The sequence below is a fragment of the Sinohyriopsis cumingii genome, chromosome 4 (genome assembly GCF_028554795.1).
Source record: "Sinohyriopsis cumingii isolate HCF-2022 chromosome 4, ASM2855479v2, whole genome shotgun sequence".
Taxonomy (NCBI): Eukaryota; Metazoa; Mollusca; class Bivalvia; order Unionida; family Unionidae; genus Sinohyriopsis; species Sinohyriopsis cumingii.
Window position 1 is genome coordinate 92,466,248 of NC_142964.1, and position 24,182 is coordinate 92,490,429.

The following is a 24,182-nucleotide window of genomic DNA, read 5'->3' on the forward strand; positions in this document are numbered from 1 at the left end:
GGATTTAGTAATAATCTCGCAGTATACGATGATGTGATGATGACCAAACAATCAAATCTAGTTTGGATATTTTCCATGGTAGACACAAAAATAAACGACATGATTTATGTTACTCAGCAATATAAACACATACCTAAAATGATCATAGATAACTGAAATCTTCTGGTTGTCTTTAACGGAGTCCATACACATACGCAGACCTGGTGTTTAGTCCACATGGATATGATTGAATTCAGAAACTTTGTCTCGCGCGCTCAAACACTTCCTCGTGGAAATATCTTTATATATTTACGTGATCTTCGGTCGCGATATCGTATAGGTCTGGATACCATTTTTGGTTGAGAGACACATCAGCATGGAGGGGGACGACCAAGGGTCTGCGTCCAGGTAGGTAAATCAGGACGCCAAAACACCAGCGCCAAAGATAAAATAACCCAGTTAGAGAGACCACGGTCGGTTAGAAGTCTTGGTTGCCGTTAATGACCTTGCATTTTAATTTGTGTAGAAAGCGTCTTTTCGTGAATGGAGTCGTCTAAAAAGTGTTATATTCACCCTCCTTTCTGCTCAGCTGCATTGCACCCAGCATTCTGTCAACATCAACGTTTGCTGTTCTCTAATTTTGGGATTCAATCAAAATATATGAAAGTGAACTTATGTGATCATAAGTTGTCCAGTCTTTTTACATCACGGTTAATATATCTCACACAATACTTGCAAACGTACCTTCGTATGTTGCAAGTATGTATCAATGAAAATAAAACTACAAAATGTTCGGAACTCCTCTTGTAAATAGGCTAAATATAGTTTCAATGGAATTTTTATGTTGAACAATAACACTACTCGTAGCAAGCCACAGTGGCCAACATGTGAAACCGTTTTGAAATATATCAGTCTCAGTTACGCAAAGACACAAGAGAGCCATTCAGGAGATACTTTTCAATCACTTGCTCTATGCAACGCACATAGCTGAACTCATGCTCAGTAATGTTCTCCACCTCGCAAAATTGAAACTACAACTTCGCTCAATCGAAACAAGAGTCAGTTTAACAGGGCTTTAGAGGCGATCTTAAGGCAGCACCTTTTTTTAGGCATTCTGTATGCAAATGTTACCTAATTCATACAATCTAAATGGATATTCTAAGAAACTTAGATGCATGTTTCTCACCTACATATATTTGCCATATAAAATAGCGAGATCTACAAGAAACTGACCACATCATTGTCATTATAAAGCTAGATACAATTTTAACTTGAATAAGCGCATGAACAAAATAATGTAAAATAATCAGAAAATGTTTACTAATGCAAGTTTGCAAGCTAAACATAGTTTTCATCCTACTGCAGAACAACATAATTTCACAACAACGCGTGATTAAAGGTGGAGTCGAAGAGAGTTTGGGAAAGGAAAATTAAAACATAACGAGAAAGCGTACACGCTCTTGGTTTATGAATTACAGATATACACAAAAATTAGATGCAACAGAAAATAAATCAGCTGCAATAGACAAACAAATCTGTTGACCTAGGAGGAATGCTAAAAGGACTTTACATACTGTGATTTATTGAAGTCATGCCTGAGCAAAATGAAGAAGAGATTGAAATAAAATTAGTATTTAATATGTGCTGTTTATGGACAATGGAACTCTCAGTCGAAAAAGGTCTGGGTCTGTTTACGGACAATGGAAATTTTACCTGAACAAAACCCTTGGGTTAGATTACGGACAGTCGGAATTTAACATTGGAAATATTGGGCATGCATAAGGAAAAGGATATAGAATGGATTGGGTCTGTATAAGGACAAGGGAAAGTTTAACATCGGTTGGGTCCTTATAGGGAGAAGGGACATTTAATGGATTGGGTATGTATTGGGACAAGGTGAATTAAACATAGGGATGTATAATGACAATGGATTGGGATTGTATAGTGACAAAGGGAATTGAACATAGGGATATATAGTGACAATGGATTGGGTCTGCCTAGAGACAGTGGGAATTTAGCATGGGGAAAACAGGACAACCACTTTTTGGACAATGGACTTTAACCTGGGAATATTGGGTCTGTATAGGGACAAAAATATTGGGTTTGTATAGGGACAATATGAATGATGACCACATGGTGCTGGATATTGGCAACAATGTTTGCCAGACGTTATATAAAGTAATATGTCACGCCCCGCCAAGCGTTATAGCTTTACACGACGATTCACGAACAATGGTAATTACCATCAGTGGCTTCACTAGGGTTGATGTCACCCAGTGCGATAACTCATGATATCACCTCCATGATCTTCTTTACTGCAGAAAAATAAATTTTTTTTTTAATAGACAGTCATGTGCTGTAATTCAAGTCGTCACCACCATGACCATCCGTTCTTGAACAAAAATTCAAATTTTTTATGGACAGTAGTTTTATTCTCACCTTATCTATTGGTGTCACCCGGTACGGCCCGCAAACCCCGCACGCCTTAGTGACGCCACTGATTACCAGTACAAAATACCCTGGGACGGTTCACTGACTAGATTTAGGGTCTGTTTAGGGAGAATATTAATGGAACAGGTGGGTGACGTTACGGTTATGAACACCGGTAAGAATGCTGCAAGTTGCTGACCTCAGTCGGGCAAAACAGTGACAGCGGATGAAAAATGCATAATGCTTGGAGGGGAATAGACATAGAATCACCTACCAAACAATCCATTGTGATGAGATTGCTTATCTAAAATACATTTTATGCAAAACAACACACTCATACTAACAAATCCACGTTATTTACCATCAATACATTGTGGATCAGGAAATTATTTTGTCTACAAAACACCATTACCTACAATCACATCAGCAATAGAGTTAGCGGTTATAGTCACACTACTCCACATTCACACAAAACAAACACATTGAGCAGTGACAAGGTTTGTTTTTTGTTAAGGAAACAACACACTTAAAAAAGACATTCAAAAACACATACATAAACAAACACTTTTTTCAAGGAATAAGCATTTTATTAAAGGAAGAAAACGAATACAAATACACACATATAAACACACATAAAAACGTACACGAACGCACACAAACATATACAAACACACATACACACATACAAACATGTTTTGTTAAGAGATATGTTTTTTTTTGTTAAGGAAACAACAAACACACAGAGATGCAAACACATTTTTGTTAAGGAATAATCTTTTTGTTAAGGGAAGAAAACAAACACAGCAGCACATACAAATGTAGGCGCGGACAGATACACAACAGAACGCGTGCATACAAGAACACATACACACAAACATACATAGAAAAGAACACGTGCATGCAAAAAGACATGCATTCACATACATACAAACGAACTCGAAAGACATACATACATACACATTGTATGTTAAGGGATACGTTTTTAGTTAAGAGAAAGAGACAAACACAAAATCGCATATAAACGAACGCTCACACATACAAAATACACACACAAACAAAATGTATACACACAAACACACAAACAAGGCGTGCATACAAAAACACATTTATACAAAACATATACAAATACCTTGTTATGGGATAGTATTTCACATACAAACGTAAGCGCGCACACAAACTTAATACACACACAAACGAACGCGTGCATACAAAAACGTATGCATACACACAGACACGTTTTTGTTAAGGGTTAAGTTTTTTGTTAATAGAAAGAAACAAACCCAGAAACACATACAACATTACACGCGCACACAAACAAAATACACACACACACACACAAGTGTACGCGGGAACACATACAATCACAAAAACAAACACATGCACATACGAATCTACATGCGCACACATATACAAAGACACGAACACGCTGATACAAAAACACATACATACACAAACAATGTTTGCTAAGGGATTAGGTGTTTGTTAAGAGAACGAAACAAACACACAATCACAAACAAACGTACGTGTGCACACAAACAAAATACACACATACACAAACGAACGCGTACATACGAAACACATGCATACACTTACACATTTTTGTCCTAAGATAAAATTGCATTTTGTTAAGAAAAAACCAACACACACACATAAACACAAATACTAAGTGAGAGATGTTGTTACTTATACATAAGTTATTTATAGATTTAATTAGTCAGCTGATCTAGTCTATGTGTCCGTTATGCTTTAGAATATTTGTGTATTTAGGTACATACTACGCTATAGATATGTGGATCAAAATCGTTAAGTATCTTTAATGTCCCTACAATGTCCCTAAATGTGTCTCTATAATGTCTCTTTTGTGTGTCCCTATTTTTTGGTTGTATAGTGTCGCTAAGGTGTCGGTAAGTTAAGACGGAGAGTTATGTTCGAGAGGCTCCGTGATTTAGCTGAACCGAGAATGATATCTCGTAGTTATTTATAGGTGGGTTATTTATAAATTTGATTAGCTAGTTACATTTTTATCCATTGGATTTGTATGTCTTGTTTGTCTCTATAGTGTCCCCAGTGTATCGCTAATTATGGCAATTTTATGTCCCAATTTCTGTGTCCTTATTGTTTCATTATATGGTCAATTTTACCATATAGTGGCTGACCTGAATACGCGCTACTATATGTAGGTAGGTAGGTAGGTAGGTAAACTGAAATTTACAGGGACCAAGGGAGTTTAATAAGGACAAACAATGACCAACACACACACACACACACACACACACACACCAAACATTAAGCGTTAGCTTCGAATGTAAACGAAGAAGATGAAATTTCACAAATACGACCATATACTTACATCATAAAAGTACTGACCATCACATTAATTATAACAATTAACACCCCACATAACACACGATCGCAAAATTCTTTTTTTTTAAATTATCGCAGAATGTAAACAAAAAGACGAAATCTCAGAAGCAAGACCATCTGTTATACCATAAATACCATAAATTTAGTATCCGTCACACTACTATGTTATTAAATGTATCATACTCACTATCCACAATTATGTGTGCTCGCTGAGAATGTAAGAGAAGTAGATGAAATCCCATAAAATATATCTTACATCACAAAATACTATCCATTACACACACAGTACCATCTATTAAATCATACTCACTATCCAAACGACTTGTGTTAGCTTAAAATGTAAGAGAAGTAGATAAAATCTCACATAATAGAATATCTCTTACACTACATAAAATAATATGTGGACAAATGCCAGTGTCTATTTATAGTCACAACTTGTAGCGAATTCCTATGGAAAAATTGAGTAAGTATCTATGGTTAGGTTTTGTTTACAGCCCGAAGGAAAGCAAGACTGGACACGGATAACGGAATCAGGAATGATACTGCAAGGCGAGTGTGTTTCGAGTTCGGCCGCAGGGAAGAAATAATAACATACACCATGATTGTTGTTGCAGGCCACTTTTAGTGACGAGTATAGATTATCTATAGAAATAAACATGAAAGTTACTGCTATGATGGTTTACATACATAATGAAGCTCAAGTGCTTGAAATTTGGGGCTCAGACCGCAACACAATATAAATAAAAACCACATAAAATATCAATAATGAAATAATAATGAAATACACAATGCGAAAGAACGACTGATTATTGAGCCAGAAGATTATATTAATGGACAGTAACAAAATTCGTTATTGTTCATGAGGTGTGATCCATAAATTCCCCGCATCTCTCTATGTACATACTTATACAAATACATATAATATATATACACACATATACCTACATATATATCTACAAAACACCTATATATGCAACATCATACAAATTGAATGCCTACACTCGAATAAATACACATACATATATATGGGAGGTTGTGTAGGGGCGGTGGTGGGAGTTAAAACTTAAAATTCCACACCAAATGTTTTCAGAATCTAGGATTACGTCTCTGCTCCTCTGCTGTTCAGTTGAAAGTGACGCTAATTATCATTCAGTAACTGTACGCATTTGCAAGCCCTGACTAATGATTGGCCAGTGAAACCGATGTGACCACTACGGGGCAATTCAATTAGCCCTTCCGGACTTTGTTCACTGTCATAACAGAGTAAGATAACAGGTAGACCCAACTTCCTCACACCACCCATAAATGTACTTACGCAGGCGTAAGTAGTTTTATTGTCTGAACTTGTGTGAAGACCCGGTTTAAAATCCTCAACAACCTGAGGAATGTCCTATGGAAAACCCTAGTCTATATTTATAGCCTCAAACGTTCTTGACTCAATGAGCACACACACACACACACACACACACACACACACACACACACACGCACGCACTTCAAACATCATGTTTTATCTTAGAATGTAACCGAAGATGAAATTTCAGAAAATAGACTATCCCATACACCACCAAATTACCATCCATTACATCCACCGTAACATCCATTATATCATACCTACCACACAAACGCCCTATTTGTGTTAAGAATGTAAGAGAAGGAGATAAAATCTAACAAATTATATTATCCCTTACATTACAAAAATTAATATTCATCACACAATCTATATCATCCATCTCCTCACACGCGAGTCGAACAGTAGCTCAGATCTATGTCAGTGATTTCGAAGATGATATGAGTAAGCCTGCATCAGTGTCCTCCACTTCTGTCAGAAAGCCACGAGAGTCCTGATTTAACCTCAAACAAGAGTGTTATTCCCCCTAAAAGTAATCTCACGTTTGAGAGCTAAAAACGCACTTCCAGAAAATTGAAAACATGGGATTACAAATGCACTGTGAGATGTAAAATGTTCAAGGATGTGTAAACCTTAGTCAAATTTAAGTTTATAGTCAAGATGAAACGATGACACCTTTTAAATGAGAAAGCAGATAACAATCGACAATAGCGATCCGTGTCATACAATACTTTCCAGATGTGTTAGTAGAAGTTTGTGTTATCCATCTTGAAGAGGAAATGATTACTTCATATCTTCATCCACTACAGAGAGAAGCTGAAGGGTTGTGAGAGAGAGAACAAAAACGGTGGTAAATATGATAGGATGACAAAATCAACAAGATCAGTTAAGAAATAAAATATTTTCGTGTCTCATGAAGATTACGTTTTGCTATCTAGTAACCCAAAAATTGTGAACGATGAAATACACCTACGCGGAGAACTTAAACGGTTTAAGTCGATATTTACTATGTCTTTTAATGTAATGTTCATATGAAAATGTGGCAAGAACGAAAACTAACACACACAGATGCACTCATGCACACAGGTGCCACTGCATTGGGTGACAGTATAACGGGGACTGTGATTTGAGAGAAGGAAAGACTGACTTAACGTTACATTGCAGAAAGAAAGAATGAAAAAAGACGGAAATGTAGGACACTTGATTTTATTATGCTATTTTGTAAAGTTATTACAGGATAATTATACTTAATCCAACGATATATTCTATGTGAGAAATGTTCAAAGACAGTTGTTTTCATTCTACCAAAACATTTGTAGGATATCCATCAATGTGGCAAACTTTCCAACAAAACTAGAGACATCTCAAAGCAAAAGTCTGGTTCTACTGCACTCTTAAGCAACGTAGATAAAAATAATATGACATATATATTGTTACATTTTCTGAACACATATTTTGGTTGCATTAGGGAAACTGAAGCAACAGAAGTACCTGTTTGTTATTTCATTACAAATGGGATTCTTATGAGAAAAATGAGACCACATGAGGTACGTGATGATGTCGACTGGAACGTGAAATATCAATTTGTAGTTCCAAAATCATACATACAGAAAATCCTTAATCTGGCCAATGAAACTCATTTGGCTGGTTATTTAGGGATTGATAAGACGTATCACTAGAGCTTGAATCAATTATATTGGTCGAACTTTAAAAGTGATGTTTGTAAATACTGCAGATCTTGTCACACATGTCAAAGTATAGAAAAACGCAATCAGAAGATACCTAAGGCTCATCTGCAACCTATTCCTGCATTTGAAGAACCAATTATCAGAATTATGGTAGATTGTTTTGGTCCTTTACCTTAGATCAGGTCATGTAACCTATACTTGTTGACCATAATGTGCGCGTCAACAGGATTCCCAGAGACAAATTCTTTGAGGAATATTAAATCTAAAACAACAGTATAAGTTTTGATAGTTGTTGAATTAATTTGGCCTTCCCACATCTGTTCAATCTGACGAAGGACACATTTTATTTCTGGAAGTCTCCAGCTAGATATGCTTGATATTGTCATTCAGCAGTTCAAGTCAAAACTTAAACATAAGGTTAGACAGAACAAAAATGGAGAGAAATGTTCCAGTTTAGTAATGGAGTTCTGTCTCTCTTGCTCATTCTTCTAAATATTCTTCAGATTAATTGTTATGACCTTTTCAAAGTTAACATGAAACTGAATGAGTTAAATTACAATAATAGTACTCCTATGATGCAAAGAAATCAAAGGAGTACCAGTTGGTCGTGAGAGATAATCAGGTTAATCTTTCAATTAATTTAGTTATACCTGTCCCACTCCATGAGAATGTAAGCGAAGAAATACTATCGAACACTAATGATTTTGGAGTAACACATCTTATGAATTGAGAAATTCCTATAAAAGATTTCCCGATTGGAGCAACAAGAAAAGAATGAACTTAAAAATGTATTACTTGTATATGAGCACTTGTTTCCAGATTTTCCTACAAGAACGTATACAATTCTTGGATACAGACATTGACAGGAAATCATACTGAATACAAACCTGGAATTATATTTCTTTAATTCAACTAAAGACTGTTGACACACCAGCCCTACATAAATACAGTTTTGGATCTCTTAGAGACTTCTACTGAGTTTTATTCAGGACTTTATATTATTAGAACTTGTGTCTGTAATATTTTGATTACAATTGGGATATAATTTGCAATACTGTAAGTTGTTTTCTCATCTTCTTATTTTCATTTTGTATTCAAGGGACATAAATTGATATTTAAATTTCACAACGTGTGTGGTCTTTAACTCTTTTATGTCACTTATTCTATGAGCATATATTCGTAACAATCGCCACATTGTTTTATTTTTACTTCTGTCTCTTTGTGAGTAGGGAAATAAGTTATATTGTAATATATTCAAACAAAATTTGATCGGTTTCGCCCTTCTTGTTACTTAATGTAAGAAAATAGAGTTGTAACAATATGTAATTGTAGATGATTATATTCTTAAATTATTCATGGAAATACAACGTGACCATTTATATTCTGAACTAAAGATTACTTTGGGCTTATGGACAACGCATTCAAAGACATACTCGGTTGTGTCATTCTGATTTATTTACACATTCAAATTAATTGGTGAATCTGCACATTCAGTACTATTTCTACAACTGCACATTCATATATCAACGAGTTGAACAGGTGATAAACAAATTCTTTTCCGCCTAAATTTATGTACCCTTGAAACAAATTCTTGACTATTTACTCCATTAACACATACTTCTGTACTTAACACAAACGATAGTACTTAGAGACTACAAGAGCATTGATGAAATAAAATAGAACGGTATTCTCTTTTACATTGATTATCTTTCTGAATTGAACATAATTAAACAGTTTTCTCAGTTGATTACACTACATAGAGAAAAGACATTCCTAACTATTGTTACTAACTAAATAGACAGTATACATTTTACTTCTTGTAACATTGAAGATGTGGTACATTACTGTCGACTGAGAAATATATGAAAACACGTTATATCGATAAATGGGTTTCTACTAGGCAATATTATATCGTAAACCACATTATAGAATGTAAGTGTGCTATTAGCGTATTACAGCCTGCTTGTCTTCAACTTTCAGTTTATGTTGTATCCCTCGAGTCTATTTGTTGATTCTTTAGCTATGAACTGTATCAGTGCATCAACATCCAGTGCACCCTGACAGAAAAAGAAAATTTATTATTTGCTTATGCATTTATTTCTCCTACTTATTAGACAAAATACCATAGAATCATAAACTGTAACATTTGCTATAACGGACATTACAGGGATATCAATTCTAGACTGAAATATAGTTCATATTAATGAATCCCCAAGAACTGTTAGAATCCAGTGATTCCTAATCTGCGACATAAAATGGCCTTTTGACAAACACAGCGTGGTGCAGTTTTCGCACAAGGACATATTAAAGAGCAAACCTGATATTACATTCTTCAAAATGTTGCCAATGATATATATTATTCAATATGTTGGCAATAATAGAATATTCTTTAAAATGTTGGCATTGATAGTGTATTCTTCAAACTGTTGGCAGTGATTGAATATTCTTTAAACGGTTGACAGTGATAGTGTATTCTTCAAAATGTTGGCAGTACAACCATACAAATAAGGTTACCCTACTCAAACTCTGATCATTCCACAAGGCCCAGAAGATTAGCATACAGTTATATGGGACCAATTATATATTTCAGGTATTTGTCTTAAAGCAAATCCTATGTTTATATTAGTATGTATTCAATAAGATTCGACATAATGAGAATTTTTTTCAAGACTGTTCAGCTATATTTATAAGGAATTAATGAATACTTTAAATTCATATGACAGTATGTTCATGGTGAAACACTGTGTTAAAACTTGAAAGATTGTCACAAATACGACCATGTTCTGAGCTCAGTTTAGCATAATGATTTAAATATGAATCGTGCCAATGATTACAAAACTCACCTCCACTAGCAGTTCGTTCCAATAACCGTTTTAAACAATATCACTATTTCACACCAACTTCACACTAAAGTGAGTTTAGCTTTTTTAAAAGGAAGTATTGTCTAAACTTCTAACATATCAGCCTATACAGTTTCCCAGACCATTCTACCTACAGAAATACAACGATACTACATACATGACCTAAAAGGATATTCCGCCAAATGATATAGCAGTAGCGATATCGTTCATATGCTCATGGACACTAGATGCCATACATAGGACTATTACATAATGTCTTCAAGTCTGTTACCAGTGGAGTTTAAAGCTGAAGCCAAATTTGGCACGAATGTGTAAGGACTGTTACTTACAAACCGCTTATATAAGCGACCGATACCTTGGACATAATGTTTCGACAAATGTTGCATGGGGTTCCATCTCACAGTCCCTTGGAATATTTTCTATCATTATTCTCAAACTCCACTGCTAAACAATATTTCTGGATCTGCCTTCCCATTATGTACCTTCCATTCCAACCATTGCTAAATTTCAAAACCATCCAGTAAACATTGTACTATTGAGGGCTTAACAACAATAAGGAAGGATTTGGTAGTTCTCTTAACCTTAATACACGAAACAACAATTCGTAGACTGACAATCGTTGTCTTTTCCAGATATGCGTATTTAGAATAAGTCATTGGAGCTTGACAATATTTATAATAAGCCACTGGAGCTTGCAAATAACAATAGTATGTTATCATATATATACCCTCTCTAACATATAGACTTATGACTTTTCATGACTGTATTATGAAACAGTGTCACATAAGGTTTTATGTCTGTATTTATGTACCAATCTCACACACGGATTCATGACGGTTTTATGTAACAAGGTCACACAATGTTTCATGAAAGTAGTGTACAAAACGTTTATTATGAAACTGTCACAAGTTAATCACTGTATTATGTAATAGTGTCACACAAGGTTTCATGACTGTATTATGTAAAAGTGTCACAAGCAATTTCATAACGTTATTACTTAACAGTGGTGTAAAACGTTTCTTGACTGTATTGTATAATAGTGTCACGCATTCATGTGGACGTCTAAATTAATGACAATTACGTTGGAAGATTGATACCTATATATCGCCACTGCTTCACATGTGAGGGAGAATATGTCACATATTAATACATTCTGAATTTATAATACTTACAGTGTAAAGCGTTGGATTTTTCTTATTTCCCTTAGGAGCAATATATATGAACGGGAAGCTGAAATACGATTGAAATGAGAGATGTTCAAACCAAGCAATACGTAAACAATAATTTCAATTTTGAAATAAAGTGAAACCTTTGAGATAACACATTTCAGAAATCCTTCGTATTCACCGTTAACAGAAAAAACTCCGCAAAATATTCAATGTGACCATCTAATGGTAGAATACACCTTTCAGAAGCACGAGGCACTAATACAATATGGATAACACTTTCTTTACTTTTGTCAGCCGAGTCAAATTGGTTTTGTCTTTAATCAAATGTTTACTATAGGACCTACATTGTAGAAGGATACTATGCATTATATTCTTTCAAAGTAAGAACAATATATATATCTATTGCGTTTCAGATTCAAAGGTCATTATTAAACATGATTTAGAAAGAGATAAGCATGTACACTGTGTCTTACAATATGTAGAGAGCAAGATAAATCTACTTTGAAGGGAAAATTCAATTCCTTAATTTGGTCCCTTGACGTTGAATAGGTTTTTGAAGACATTTCTTGAAGAATATTTGGTTTGTAACAATGGCATTATATTTGATGGCACGTTGGCAACAACTGCATCAATTGACATAAAATGTTTGGTGCTACACATTACATATTGTGTACATATTGTTAATCAGGAGAACTAAAACATTTTAGATAATATAATTTAGTTTCTAAAGCAGCTTAAATTGTATGATGTTTTTACATATGTTATCACGTGATCTAATCATATTGTCTGTTCTCAAAACATGATACTCACTTTGTATATGTATATGGCTCAGGCAGCTCATTAACCGTGGCATCCATTTTGGCAATGGTCAGATCTGACACATTCTTTAACTGTAACCAAAATTTAATTAAATGATATATACTTTATGGTAATATCTTCTAAACAATACGATGACGTTTACGTTAAACAAAGCAAACCAACAACAAACGTATGCAATCTTTCTTCCAGACATTTATATGGATTGGAATTATTTTACTTCATCCTCCTGAAAACACAAGCATCTGCTGAAAATGGGAGAAGTCACGTTCTTTCTGATATTTGGTCAGAAACTAGGTTATCTATTATTCAAAGATTTTTGTGAAAATGTGTGTGATGAACAAGTACCGCAACTCAGATTTTATGAAGAGTATATAAGCTGTTGTCATTGCCTGGGGCAGATGTGGGAGATAAGCACCCACTACCCTTGGAAATCTCCCAATGGCTTGCGTCTGATAGAGCCTCTGACAACCAAATCCAGCTCCAGGCCTTCACGAGTGGCGGAACCTGTTTAAACTGACTGGAGAAGGGATGACAGGCGAGCTTCTGGCGCCTCAAAACCAGATGCTTCGGGCAGATGGGGCTCGTTAACATTGGGTGGTCGCCCATCTAGGAGAAGGTAAACTCCGATTTCAAACCTTCGCTGCCTTGCGACTATACCCTCTCATGGGAAAGGCTAAGGGAGTAAACCCCAACAGAAAATACGGAGACGGAGTCCCTAAGGCGACTTGGCATTGATATCAGTGTGATCTCGGCAACTCCTGCGACACAGCTGGTGCCATGACGTATCGGCTTGTCCTTTCCCTTGGACCCATCAGCTGCGTGGAGAGGGGGGATCACCTGCATGGGCAACAGTTGATTCTCCATATCACCCTGCCCAGGCTTGCGCCCTGGAGAGGGCACTCCAGCTTCGATCCACAGCGTCGACACAACAGGGGAAGCAGCAGTTTACCGGTTATAAGTCACTGCTCGATTGGCGTAGAGCCAGACGCCAGTGGTTGCTTCTGACGGTGGGAGAGACCAACATGTTTCACTGGACAGCTATGGCCCGCCTCAAACTGGGCAGCCCCCAGCCAATAAGGTGCCGTCCCGCCACAGTTCGCCTGCCTTGCTGGGTGCGTATGGTTTAAGGTACGCGAGTACCTGACAAGCGGACTGAAACTACTGTACCAGGAAATAACAAAATAAAAATAAAAAAGAAGACTTCAATCCTCAGGCTAGGTACCTGGAATGTCCGGACCATGCTGACTGGGCTTTCAGATGATCTCCAGACAATCAGTGATGTTCGAAAGACTTCAGTCATCAACGACGAACTCGCAAGACTCCAGGTCGACATCGCCTCAATACAGGAGACACGACTACCAGATTCTGGGTCTCATCCGACCCCTTTGACATCCGCAGTGGAGTTAAACAGAGCTGTGTCCTTGCTCCCACGCTCTTCGGCATCTTCTTCGCAGCAGTCCTGCTCAAGCACGCCTTTGGGACGTCCACAGAATGGATTTACCTGCACACACGATCAGACGGCAGACTGTACAACCTGGCACGACTGAAGGCAAAGAGCAAAGTGCGTGAAGTAACCATCAGGGACATGCTCTTCGCAGACGATGCTGCTCTAGCCACCCACACAGAGACTGAGCTTCAGCGCCATATGGCCCGCTTTGCTAAAGCATGCGATGAGTTTGGGTTAACGATAAGCCTAAAGAAAACAAACGTGATGGTTCAGGACGCGGACCCCCCAAACATCATCATCAACAACTACGAACGTTTGGTGGTGAGTCAGTTCATGTACCTCGGCTCTACCATCACCAACAACCTCTCGCTCGATGCTGAGCTCAACAAGCGGATCGGAAAGGCATCAACAACTCTCTCCAGGTTGTCGCAGAGAGTGTGGCACAACAGCATGCTGACCATGAATACTAAGATCACCGTGTACCGTGCATGCGTGCTAAGCACTCTCCTGTACGCCAGTGAAACCTGGACTCTGTACGCCTCACAAAAGAAAAGACTGACCGCCTTTCATATGCAATGCCTCCGACGCATACTCGGGATCACCTGGAGCGATCGAGTAACAAACAACGAGGTGCTCGAGCGTGCTAAGATTCCCATCATGATCACACTCCTCCGCCAACGCCGCATCAGATGGCTGGGCCATGTATTCGGAACTCGCCTCTGACGGCCACATCTCCGCTTCAAGGATGTGTGTAAGCACGACATGAAAGCCCTTGATACCGATGTCAACACCTGGGAAGAGCTCGCTCTAGACAGATCAAGCTGGCGACATGCTCTGATCACTGGTCTGAACGCCGGAAAGGACAAGCAACGCTTGCTAGCTGATGAAAGACGATCGCAGAGGAAGAAGAAGCAGCTCCAACCAACACCTGACGCAACCTTCAAGTGCAACACAATCAGCAGGGACTGCCACTCCCGCATTGGACTACTTAGCCACAGCAGACGCTGCACAACCACCGATTGGGACATCTCTCATGGGCGCAGTTGCATCGTCTCTCTAGACTAACGGATGCCAACAACAGCATCTTCCTCATACGGAGTATTTTTAAGCATTATGTTTAATTAATACGCATAGCATAATGGTTATAAGCAAATTCATTACAGATCCAAGTAATTATTTCCCCGGAATGGTAACAAGCTTTGACAGTCAGGCACAATATTAGCTTATTAATATGTAATACTATTGCTTTGATGATCTACACAATATGATAACAAGTTTTAACAAAAGGGGTCTAAGTCCGATCAAAAGTAGAGTTTGTAAATTGTTGACAAATGTGATACTATTTTACATCATTAGTGTGCATGTATATCAAACTCGTACTCAACCAATATGCTGATGGCACCGATCAAATTGCAAAGTAAGATCACAGTCTTATGAATATATAGTCTCTAATGTTTACAGTATCTCCATACCAAATATAAACTAATCACCTATTGATGCATAAGTCTTGCTGATAGAAAGAATCAAGCAACATCACTACGCCTTTTTACAATTGTACAAGTATGATTACAGTCTGGTGAGAACACAGTATATTCCTTTGGTAAGAAGCTCGTCCAGTTATATGTAAAATCACCTCTCTAATATATGTAGATCGTGTTCATAATAAACATTTCATATCAGAGGTAAAGCTAAATTATTAATATGCCTGGCTCCCTTGCATAACTGTACCCATCCCAGACCTTAATGGCTTAAGAATATTGACCATGATTGATCAAATATAGGACCAGAGGGACAGTTAGGAAATTGGTAATACGACTAGTCACTCTCATAAAAATCAAGTATTTAGTATATACAGATTACGTGCATTAGCAAGTTCATGCAGGTTCTTGCTCATATAAAGCTATATCATTTTAATCTTGAGCACAATATAAAAACTATGGCTACAAGATTTCTGTCAATCTGAAATAAGATCACCTCACAATTATGTGTGGATCCTAGTCACATTCGAAAGTGTCCGATCTCTTGATGGATTCAGTACTGCATGAAAATTACGTTTTTACTGTGGTTACAGCTTAACGAAGTTGATGCAAGACCATCACATTAGTAATCGTGAAACTCATTCATGTTAATTTATCATCTTAACAAATCCTTTACGGTTATTCAAAATCGGGCTAGCATTCTGGCCTATACAGTTGCATCAAAGTCAAACAAAGAGGCAGAATATCTCATTGCTGGAGAAATGTCCAACTTGGTTCATATAGCATGATATAAGCAAACGGTTCAATGTCCTATCCAAGCAAAAAGGATAAGAAATATAGCTTTCTGGGTGAAGACAAGCTCTACAAATTACATGATATACCACCTTATTATTGTGCAGGATCTTGTCAAACATGTGAATGATATTAAATCATAATGCATGTTTGATTGCATATCAGAAAAATAGGTTCTAGTCTTTTAGAAATCAGCTATTGATGGACTAACGATATAAGATGAACAGACCATAGACGATGTACGCAGACCTGTTTCATAAGCACTTTTAATCTCATAACCAGTGCAGCTAATTACATAGGTATATGTACAACATCCAAAAGAACATGTACCCTGATTATCCACATGCTGATCAAGTGGCATATTATGTACATATTTGTCTCATTACAGTTTGACCATGTACACCACATGGTACACACGAGTGCATTCTCCAACATTGATGATGACAGCATAGTTCAAATGTGACGAAAATCTCCAATATTTCTTGCAGCTATACTATCGAAATAGAGACTGTGTTCCCTAATAAACTAGAATTATAGCTTGTAACAACCATTTATACTGTAAACAAGAATTGTGTTCATCTCTTATGTTGCACATGCTGGTACGACATACTTTGTAGTTCGAAAGATAAATCTGTCTCGACCATACACTACTTCGTAACCTACCCATCATTATTCATATACTTTAAAACCCTTATTCGGGATTTACGTTTCGAAACATGAGAATATAATAAATGATATTAGGCTCGTCATTAATAGGTGATACACAAATCATCTGTTAGTAAAATGTTTGAGTACAATAAGAAATGTAACTAAGTGATTTGACTTTATAAATTGCTTGTAATCTGTTCATAATTTGACAAAAATGTGTTCGATGCATGAAAAGATTTTTTAAACATTGGCTACCTGGTATGTTCATTTTCCAACTGATTTGCAACACTAATATCCTCTACACTCAATTGTATACTAGCATTAATATCAAACAAGTTTTAAAATCCATGCATCAAAATCATTTTGCAATTTTTGGTATGTGAACAAAAACTACATTTTTCAAAGATTAAAAATCGTTACGTGTCTCACTTATTTCCAAATATTGTATGCTTGTAGAAAATTCAGTAACTGTTGTGTATTCAGTATCTTCATACCTTTTCAGCCAGTTCCTGGTATTTAGGTTCGAAGGACCTGCAAAGTGGACTCCATGGGGCATAAAGCTGTATCAGAACATCCTTGTCCTCATTATTGACTATTTCATCAAAGTTTTTAGCAACTGTCACCTGGAAACAAAACCGTCCAAATGCAAAGTATTGTGCCATAAGATAAAGGCTGATTCCTTTATAGAATAATATCTATCTATATATATGTATATGTATAATGTTCAATTATTTGAATAACGACATACATTTACAGTCCACCTCCCATAATAATCACACAAATACCTCTTGTATCCAGTTAGGTTTTGAATTTACCTCCATTTTAACACCCACTTCCATCATGCAAACAAAGTTGTTAGAGACAAGATTGGTCTAAATATTAATACCGGTATAACTTGTTTATTAACTTTTGAAGTCTCCTTATGACAAATAAAGAGGTGGCCAACACTACAGTCGATTTCAGATAATGAAATAATACCAGTCAGAAACTTGATGCGACACTCACACCAATAAACATGATACATATGAAGTGGTCTTCATCATTATGGCTTATTTCTTTTTACATCCCAATGCAAAAATATTGAGTACTAGAAAAGAGAGCAATGTATATTTGGCGATAATGCTTAAAATATTTATGAAGGTGTGCATTGTAAGGTCTTTGGGTCCCATCGGACCACAAGTTTTCTTCTCCGAGATCTCAACCTGACACTCAAGCATTAAAGTCCAGAAAACTTGTTAATTATTAACAATTCAGATTTCGAAGAACATCAGCTAGAATTTACGCATCTAAATTTAGTAATACGTTTTGATGTTGTGTGTTGTTAAAACCTTCAAAATTTAATTTCCTTAAAAGGATTAAAATATTCTAGCAGGAGATATAATGATACGCATTTGCATTCTGTTATGATGGACCCTAGCTTGATTTGTATCATCTAAATTTCATTCCGTCTGTGAATCGACATTTTCTCCGCTACGAAGATTTAAGTCCTGTGAATATACAATTGCTATGTTTAATTGCATTTGTTGAACAATCAAGGTAAAGTCATTGATACCTTAGTATAAAGTTCGAGAACGTACCATCATTCTTGGAGTGCAGCCCCATTAATATGACTGAACGACTTCTATGAATTGAGATCATAGTTATAAAACCACCACATTACTCAGGTAATGTGTGACCAATGTAAGATATATATATATATATATATATATATATATATATATATATATATATATATATATATATATATATATATATATATATATATGCGTGTGTGTGTGTGTGTGTGTGTGTGTGCTTTGAGATTAAAAATATGAACCCTTCATCCTAATTTAAACACAATCAATGCCGTCACGGTAAGCCACAATTCAATATATCACCATCTCTAGTTATATACAATGCTTTTAGGATTAACAAACGGTTAAATGACTAACATTTTTCAAATGCGTCATAATACAAAATTTTGTTTATCCAAATTATATAAGAACTTAAGAAACGACTTCCTTGAACTTAACCTTTTTACCTCCAGACCTAGAAGAATAATTATATAATTCACGTATCTTTAGTCCATGTATACATGGCAACAAAAGATAGAACTGCCATGTACGAATAAACAGAGTATAAATGGGGTTGTCTGGCCAGGATTGATTGATAATATAAGACTTATTTAGGAATATATCTTTTGAAAGCTTATCCGAGCTGTAACTGAAATAACAGAAGCTATTTTATTGCTGAGATTTCAGTCCTTTAAGATATGTATATAAATCACAAGCAATCAGATATTAAAAGTTATTGAGTTGTTAATTTGGTGTTTGCCTACGTTTACTATTGGAACAGATAATTGTACCGTGAGTCAAATACCTTTTTGATCTTAACTGACTAGTGATATTCGTTCACTTCTGAAGAAATCAAACTCCGTTGATGATCCTCTGATGACGAGATGAGATACTATTCTTTCAACATCCTTTGACCAAACGTTTGTTTGGAAGTATGAATGGATATTATGAGCGCTATATATTGCGTGATGATGCGTCGATAATATATCTGCACAGTAATGCCAACGTGGCAAGAAAATATTAAAACTATGAACAATTATTGTCTTGGATCAAAGTTGTGCTGCGAAATGACATATAATTAAATCAGAGGAAATCATTTCTGTAAATTTCATGAAAAGCTGGAAATCAATATGGTTTCACACAATTTACGGTATATACTGATATTTCGTTGTGCTTTAATTTAACTTTTTTTGTAACAAACGACTTTAAGATTTGACTCGCATTAATGATGAGAAAGCCGATCAATTTCTCCAACGGTGATCCATAAATGGTTATCACTCCATTTTAGACGTGTTTCTAATATCTCGTTCAATGAAATCGGTAGAACATTGACCCTCGTTCGGTATCAGCTTGATCACATTATAGGCAATTATAACATGTTGTCCAAATATGGTTTATAATGCAGATTGTTTTATATTGCATGGAAACAGATTTTTGTCGGGCTATAGAAGAATATTTTGATGCATAATGTAACCTGATTTGCCCATTGTACTAATGTTTTTCTTCTACCTATCTCTAGCAATGATTATTAGATTTGAAACAAACTGGGAAATCTTGCAATTATGACAATCTGGTTTTTGTGGGCGTAATAAATTGGAATATCTAAGATGTCGTATGTGCTCAGTAAAACGTTAGTATCCCTGCTGTTATTAATTAATACGCACACCATGTCATATATATCGAAAGTGAGACATTGTGTTTTCGAAATGCATGAGCCAATAACAGCAGGGAGCAGTCGGAATTTAACAGGTGAAACCTTGGAGCTCAGCACATATAATATACTATACACCTGTAAGAAACGCGTTATCATTTTCGAGTACTGAGCTTGATTTCTAGTTTGTTTTGCTTTGTACCTTGACAGGCCCGTCATTTGAAGCAGGAATAGGCTCAGATAACAAGTATTGTTCTAATTTTTCATCCAGCAGGTCGTTTACAAACTTTTCTAGATTCTCCTCTCTGTAATAATGATAATAAAATAATAATAATAATAATGATAGGTCAATACGAAGACTGATGTAGAAATGACATGACTGTCTAAAAGGCTTAACATAAAATGTTAAAATGTTCAAGACGATATAGCTGCCAAAAATAGTGAAATATATCTCGATAATCACATATGAGATTAAATGCTCATGAAATCAGGTATCATTTTAGAAAAGTCAAATAAAATTGGAATAATCGTTTTCAAACGGTTGACAAGAAATTCAAGAAGTACTAGCCTTTAGTACATCACGGTTCAATAAACAATGTTCACATAAATTTGCACTGAAGTATGCTACGTGATTCATGAGTCAGGCTAATTAGAGTAACATTCCATCCGAAAATATGAAGTTGATTCACAGGGTCATGACGTATAAAACACCTCACAAGACCATTTCTAGATCTAAGATACAATTTTGTTTCAGAATTTCATGGAAATATTTTGAATTATTCTTGAGCTGTGCTTATTAGAAGCAACATTTTCAGTTTCCACCTGCGTAAACAATTTGCCTAGAGAAAGGCATACGAATGTTCAAACTATGTAAAACCCCATTAAAACTATTTCGACAGTATTCATGCCAAATAAAATCATCTAAGCACATTTGACAAACAGTATTTATACCAGATAACATTATCTAAGCACTTTCAACAAACAGTAGTCATAACAAATAGCATCATCTAAGAACATTCGACAATCATCATCATCATCATCATCATCATCAATCCTTAACGCAAGTGGTTGTTTTGGCACCACAATTGACTTTACAACCAAATGTCTTCATCTGTCCCTGTTCTCTACTGTCCTTTAATAATATACATATCCCATGCCTGTCCCCTCTTTAATGTTGTCTTCCCACCTATGTTTATGGCTGCCTCTTCGTCTCAACTCTCGTACTGTGCCTTGCAAGACTGGTTTTGCCAGTCCAGAATAGTATGAGACATGACCGTACTACTTTAGTGTAAGCTTTTTCACAGTGGTCAAGTGGCCTTCGTATGATACGATGGCTCGTATGATCTTGGTGTGACCTTGCTTGGGTAACTGATCAGATTGATGGGTAGGTAGTTTTGGCATAGATGTAGGTTTAATTTATTGGGGAGCACGAAGACCAATGATTGAGCCTAATTATCGATTGCTATGGGCATTTACAAGTTTAGCCAAGGACTAGACTTAGTAATGAAGAGAACACGTCGAGTCTAATGGCCACGATATATATAGGAAATGCGAACTTGTTTATCAACATGCGTAGCTTTCGCCATGACATCACAGCGCACACCATTAAATCTGGAAGTTACTGATCACACCGTTCGGTTGATATCGTCCAAACATGTCAACATACATGTGAACAACGACCTTCCAAAGAAATATAAATGAATGAGGATCCAAATAAAGTAAATAATTACCATTTAAAGGTATGTAGAATTAAATTCTTAAAGCAATGATATCCATTACTGATATAATTCCTGTTAAACGCATACGTGACCCATATGAACATAATACGGTTAATGTTCACGAGCCATAACTATAAGCAAAATACGGCTAAGAAAAAAAACACAATTAAACCCACATCTAGGTCAATGATAGACCCTACATATCAAGTTGTTTCAGGGTATAATAATATTAATGAGCTATGTTGGTTATAAGGTTCTTCTTTAGTGAAAATTTAAATTTGGTGAAAAAAGTGCAGTATCTCTGTCATAATCAGTCCTTACTAGATAAGATCGTTAAAAGAAATATCTAAGTATCACCGGAAATTCAATTACTAAACAACACCCACTTATTTCTAAATCTGGTTAAGCTATGCTGAGTAAAAGAAGTATGATGAAGTATGGCAGATGGAGGGACATGAATATATATTACTATAGAGCTTTCCGGTTTTGATGTATACTCTAAGTACAACTATAACTAAAATAGCATTGTCAAGTCCGTTCTCGATCCACTCAACTGAAGGAATGCGCTTGACTACTGTGATTTGTCTTTGAGCAGGTATTTTAGTTCTTTGCTTAGAAACGATGTAAGCTATACGTCGTGTCACTGTATCACTAACCTTATCTAAAATCATAAACATTGTCGAGACAATTAGTTTTATAGATAGTAGGGTAGGTGTAAGGAAGTTCATACAACTGTGAATGATCTGCAAATTTAATATCTGGATAATCAGTGTTTAGCTGTATTAAACACAATCAATCGTCACATTCTACCTTTAGACTCTAAATAAGGTTCTGATGGTGAGTAAAATGCTTACGTGAACTCATCAGACATGACATATTTTCTGTCCCTTGTGTCTCTGGCAGTAACAACTGGTTTGTCTCGTGGAGTAAACACCGGCCTGTTGTTTCTAAGTTCAGTGAGTCCAAACGTCCCAAGCTCATGAACCCAAACTTTGTGGTTGCTGATGGCAAAAGTAACCTCTTTCCCTTCATCCTGAAAGTCCTTAGCCACTTTCAGTACTCTTTAAGTCCAACAAACAACATGTTAAAACCTTTTTGAAATATACTTATATAGTCAGCTGTTCAAAAGTACAAACATGATGATGGTTAAGTAATTGGCATGTTAGACCTGTCTGAATGTTTAATACATTAATATCGAGGTTTAAAAATGGTTATTTATTTTAATATGTATGTATGTATGTATGTATGTATGTATGTATGTAGACATAGTATGTTCTTCACTTTGTCCTTGATCGTTAGATTGTAATGTAAGATAATTATGATTTATAAACAATGTGTTGACACTGCCTTTTGAAATGAGAATGTGCTTGGAGCAAATATATTTAAAATTTATTGTAATTTTCCATTTGAACGACTAATAGCTAGGTCAGGTGATCATTTGTATATAAATAGGGTCTTATTATATGACGTACGATCTGACTATGACATCATATTTATTTGTATTCAGTTATAACTGGAGAGGAATTATGTGTCTAAATTTAATATAACATGGAATTATAAGTGCTCATTGGCATTTTGACTGAAACACTGCTTTTGGATTATCGTTTCTACATATTGCGTATGTCACAATACAAATATCAGCGTGGAGAAACACTTCTGATAGTAGATTTTAATTAGCTTCACAGTGTCCTATCGGTGGCTGGGTCGTTTATATATGCTATTATTATAGGTTTCAATATATATCGATGGGAAAGATTAATTATGATATCACTTGTTTACAGAACTCTATTTGGTAAATCAACGCGTTATAATTGTCATGGAATTGAGGTCTTTAAATGTCTTTCAGGGTGAAGCTTTAGTGCCAAAAAAAAGGATTGGCTAATAATTCAAATATTTTGTTAAAACAGTCCATGATCTAATATTAGTTTTAACAATAATGTGAAAGACATTAAAAATAGTGTTGATTAAAAATTCCAAAGTGTATGAGCAGTAACATTTTATACAGCGAACAAAGATGTATACAAACCTGTTTCTCCAATAGATCGTATCATTTTCTTTCTCAACGAAGTTCACATCATAATATACCACAACAAGAGGTTTCTTAAATTTTTCGGCATTTTTCTCAGTACGCTCAGAGCATAGACCAAGGCTGCAAGAAGTAAATAAACTAGAGTTAGTACATCGAAACAGATATTGCTTACTGAGGTTGTCGGGGACAATAGCCATGTCCATAA

The 24,182-nt window shown here is 35.9% G+C and overlaps 1 protein-coding gene across 1 annotated transcript in view; it reads right to left on the reverse strand.

Annotated features, from left to right (window-relative positions):
* Nucleotides 1–12,648: 12,648 nt before the first annotated feature.
* LOC149801679 (protein disulfide-isomerase A3-like) overlaps nt 12,649–24,182 on the reverse strand; it is a 31,838-nt gene continuing 20,304 nt past the window's right edge. Inside the window, exons 9-13 of the mRNA XM_089956828.1 lie at nt 23,975–24,097; nt 22,803–23,009; nt 20,433–20,535; nt 17,521–17,649; nt 12,649–12,732 (exon numbers count right to left, since the gene is read on the reverse strand). Coding sequence (XP_089812954.1) covers nt 12,649–12,732; nt 17,521–17,649; nt 20,433–20,535; nt 22,803–23,009; nt 23,975–24,097 — 646 coding nt within the window. The remainder of the gene's footprint in view (nt 12,733–17,520; nt 17,650–20,432; nt 20,536–22,802; nt 23,010–23,974; nt 24,098–24,182) is intronic.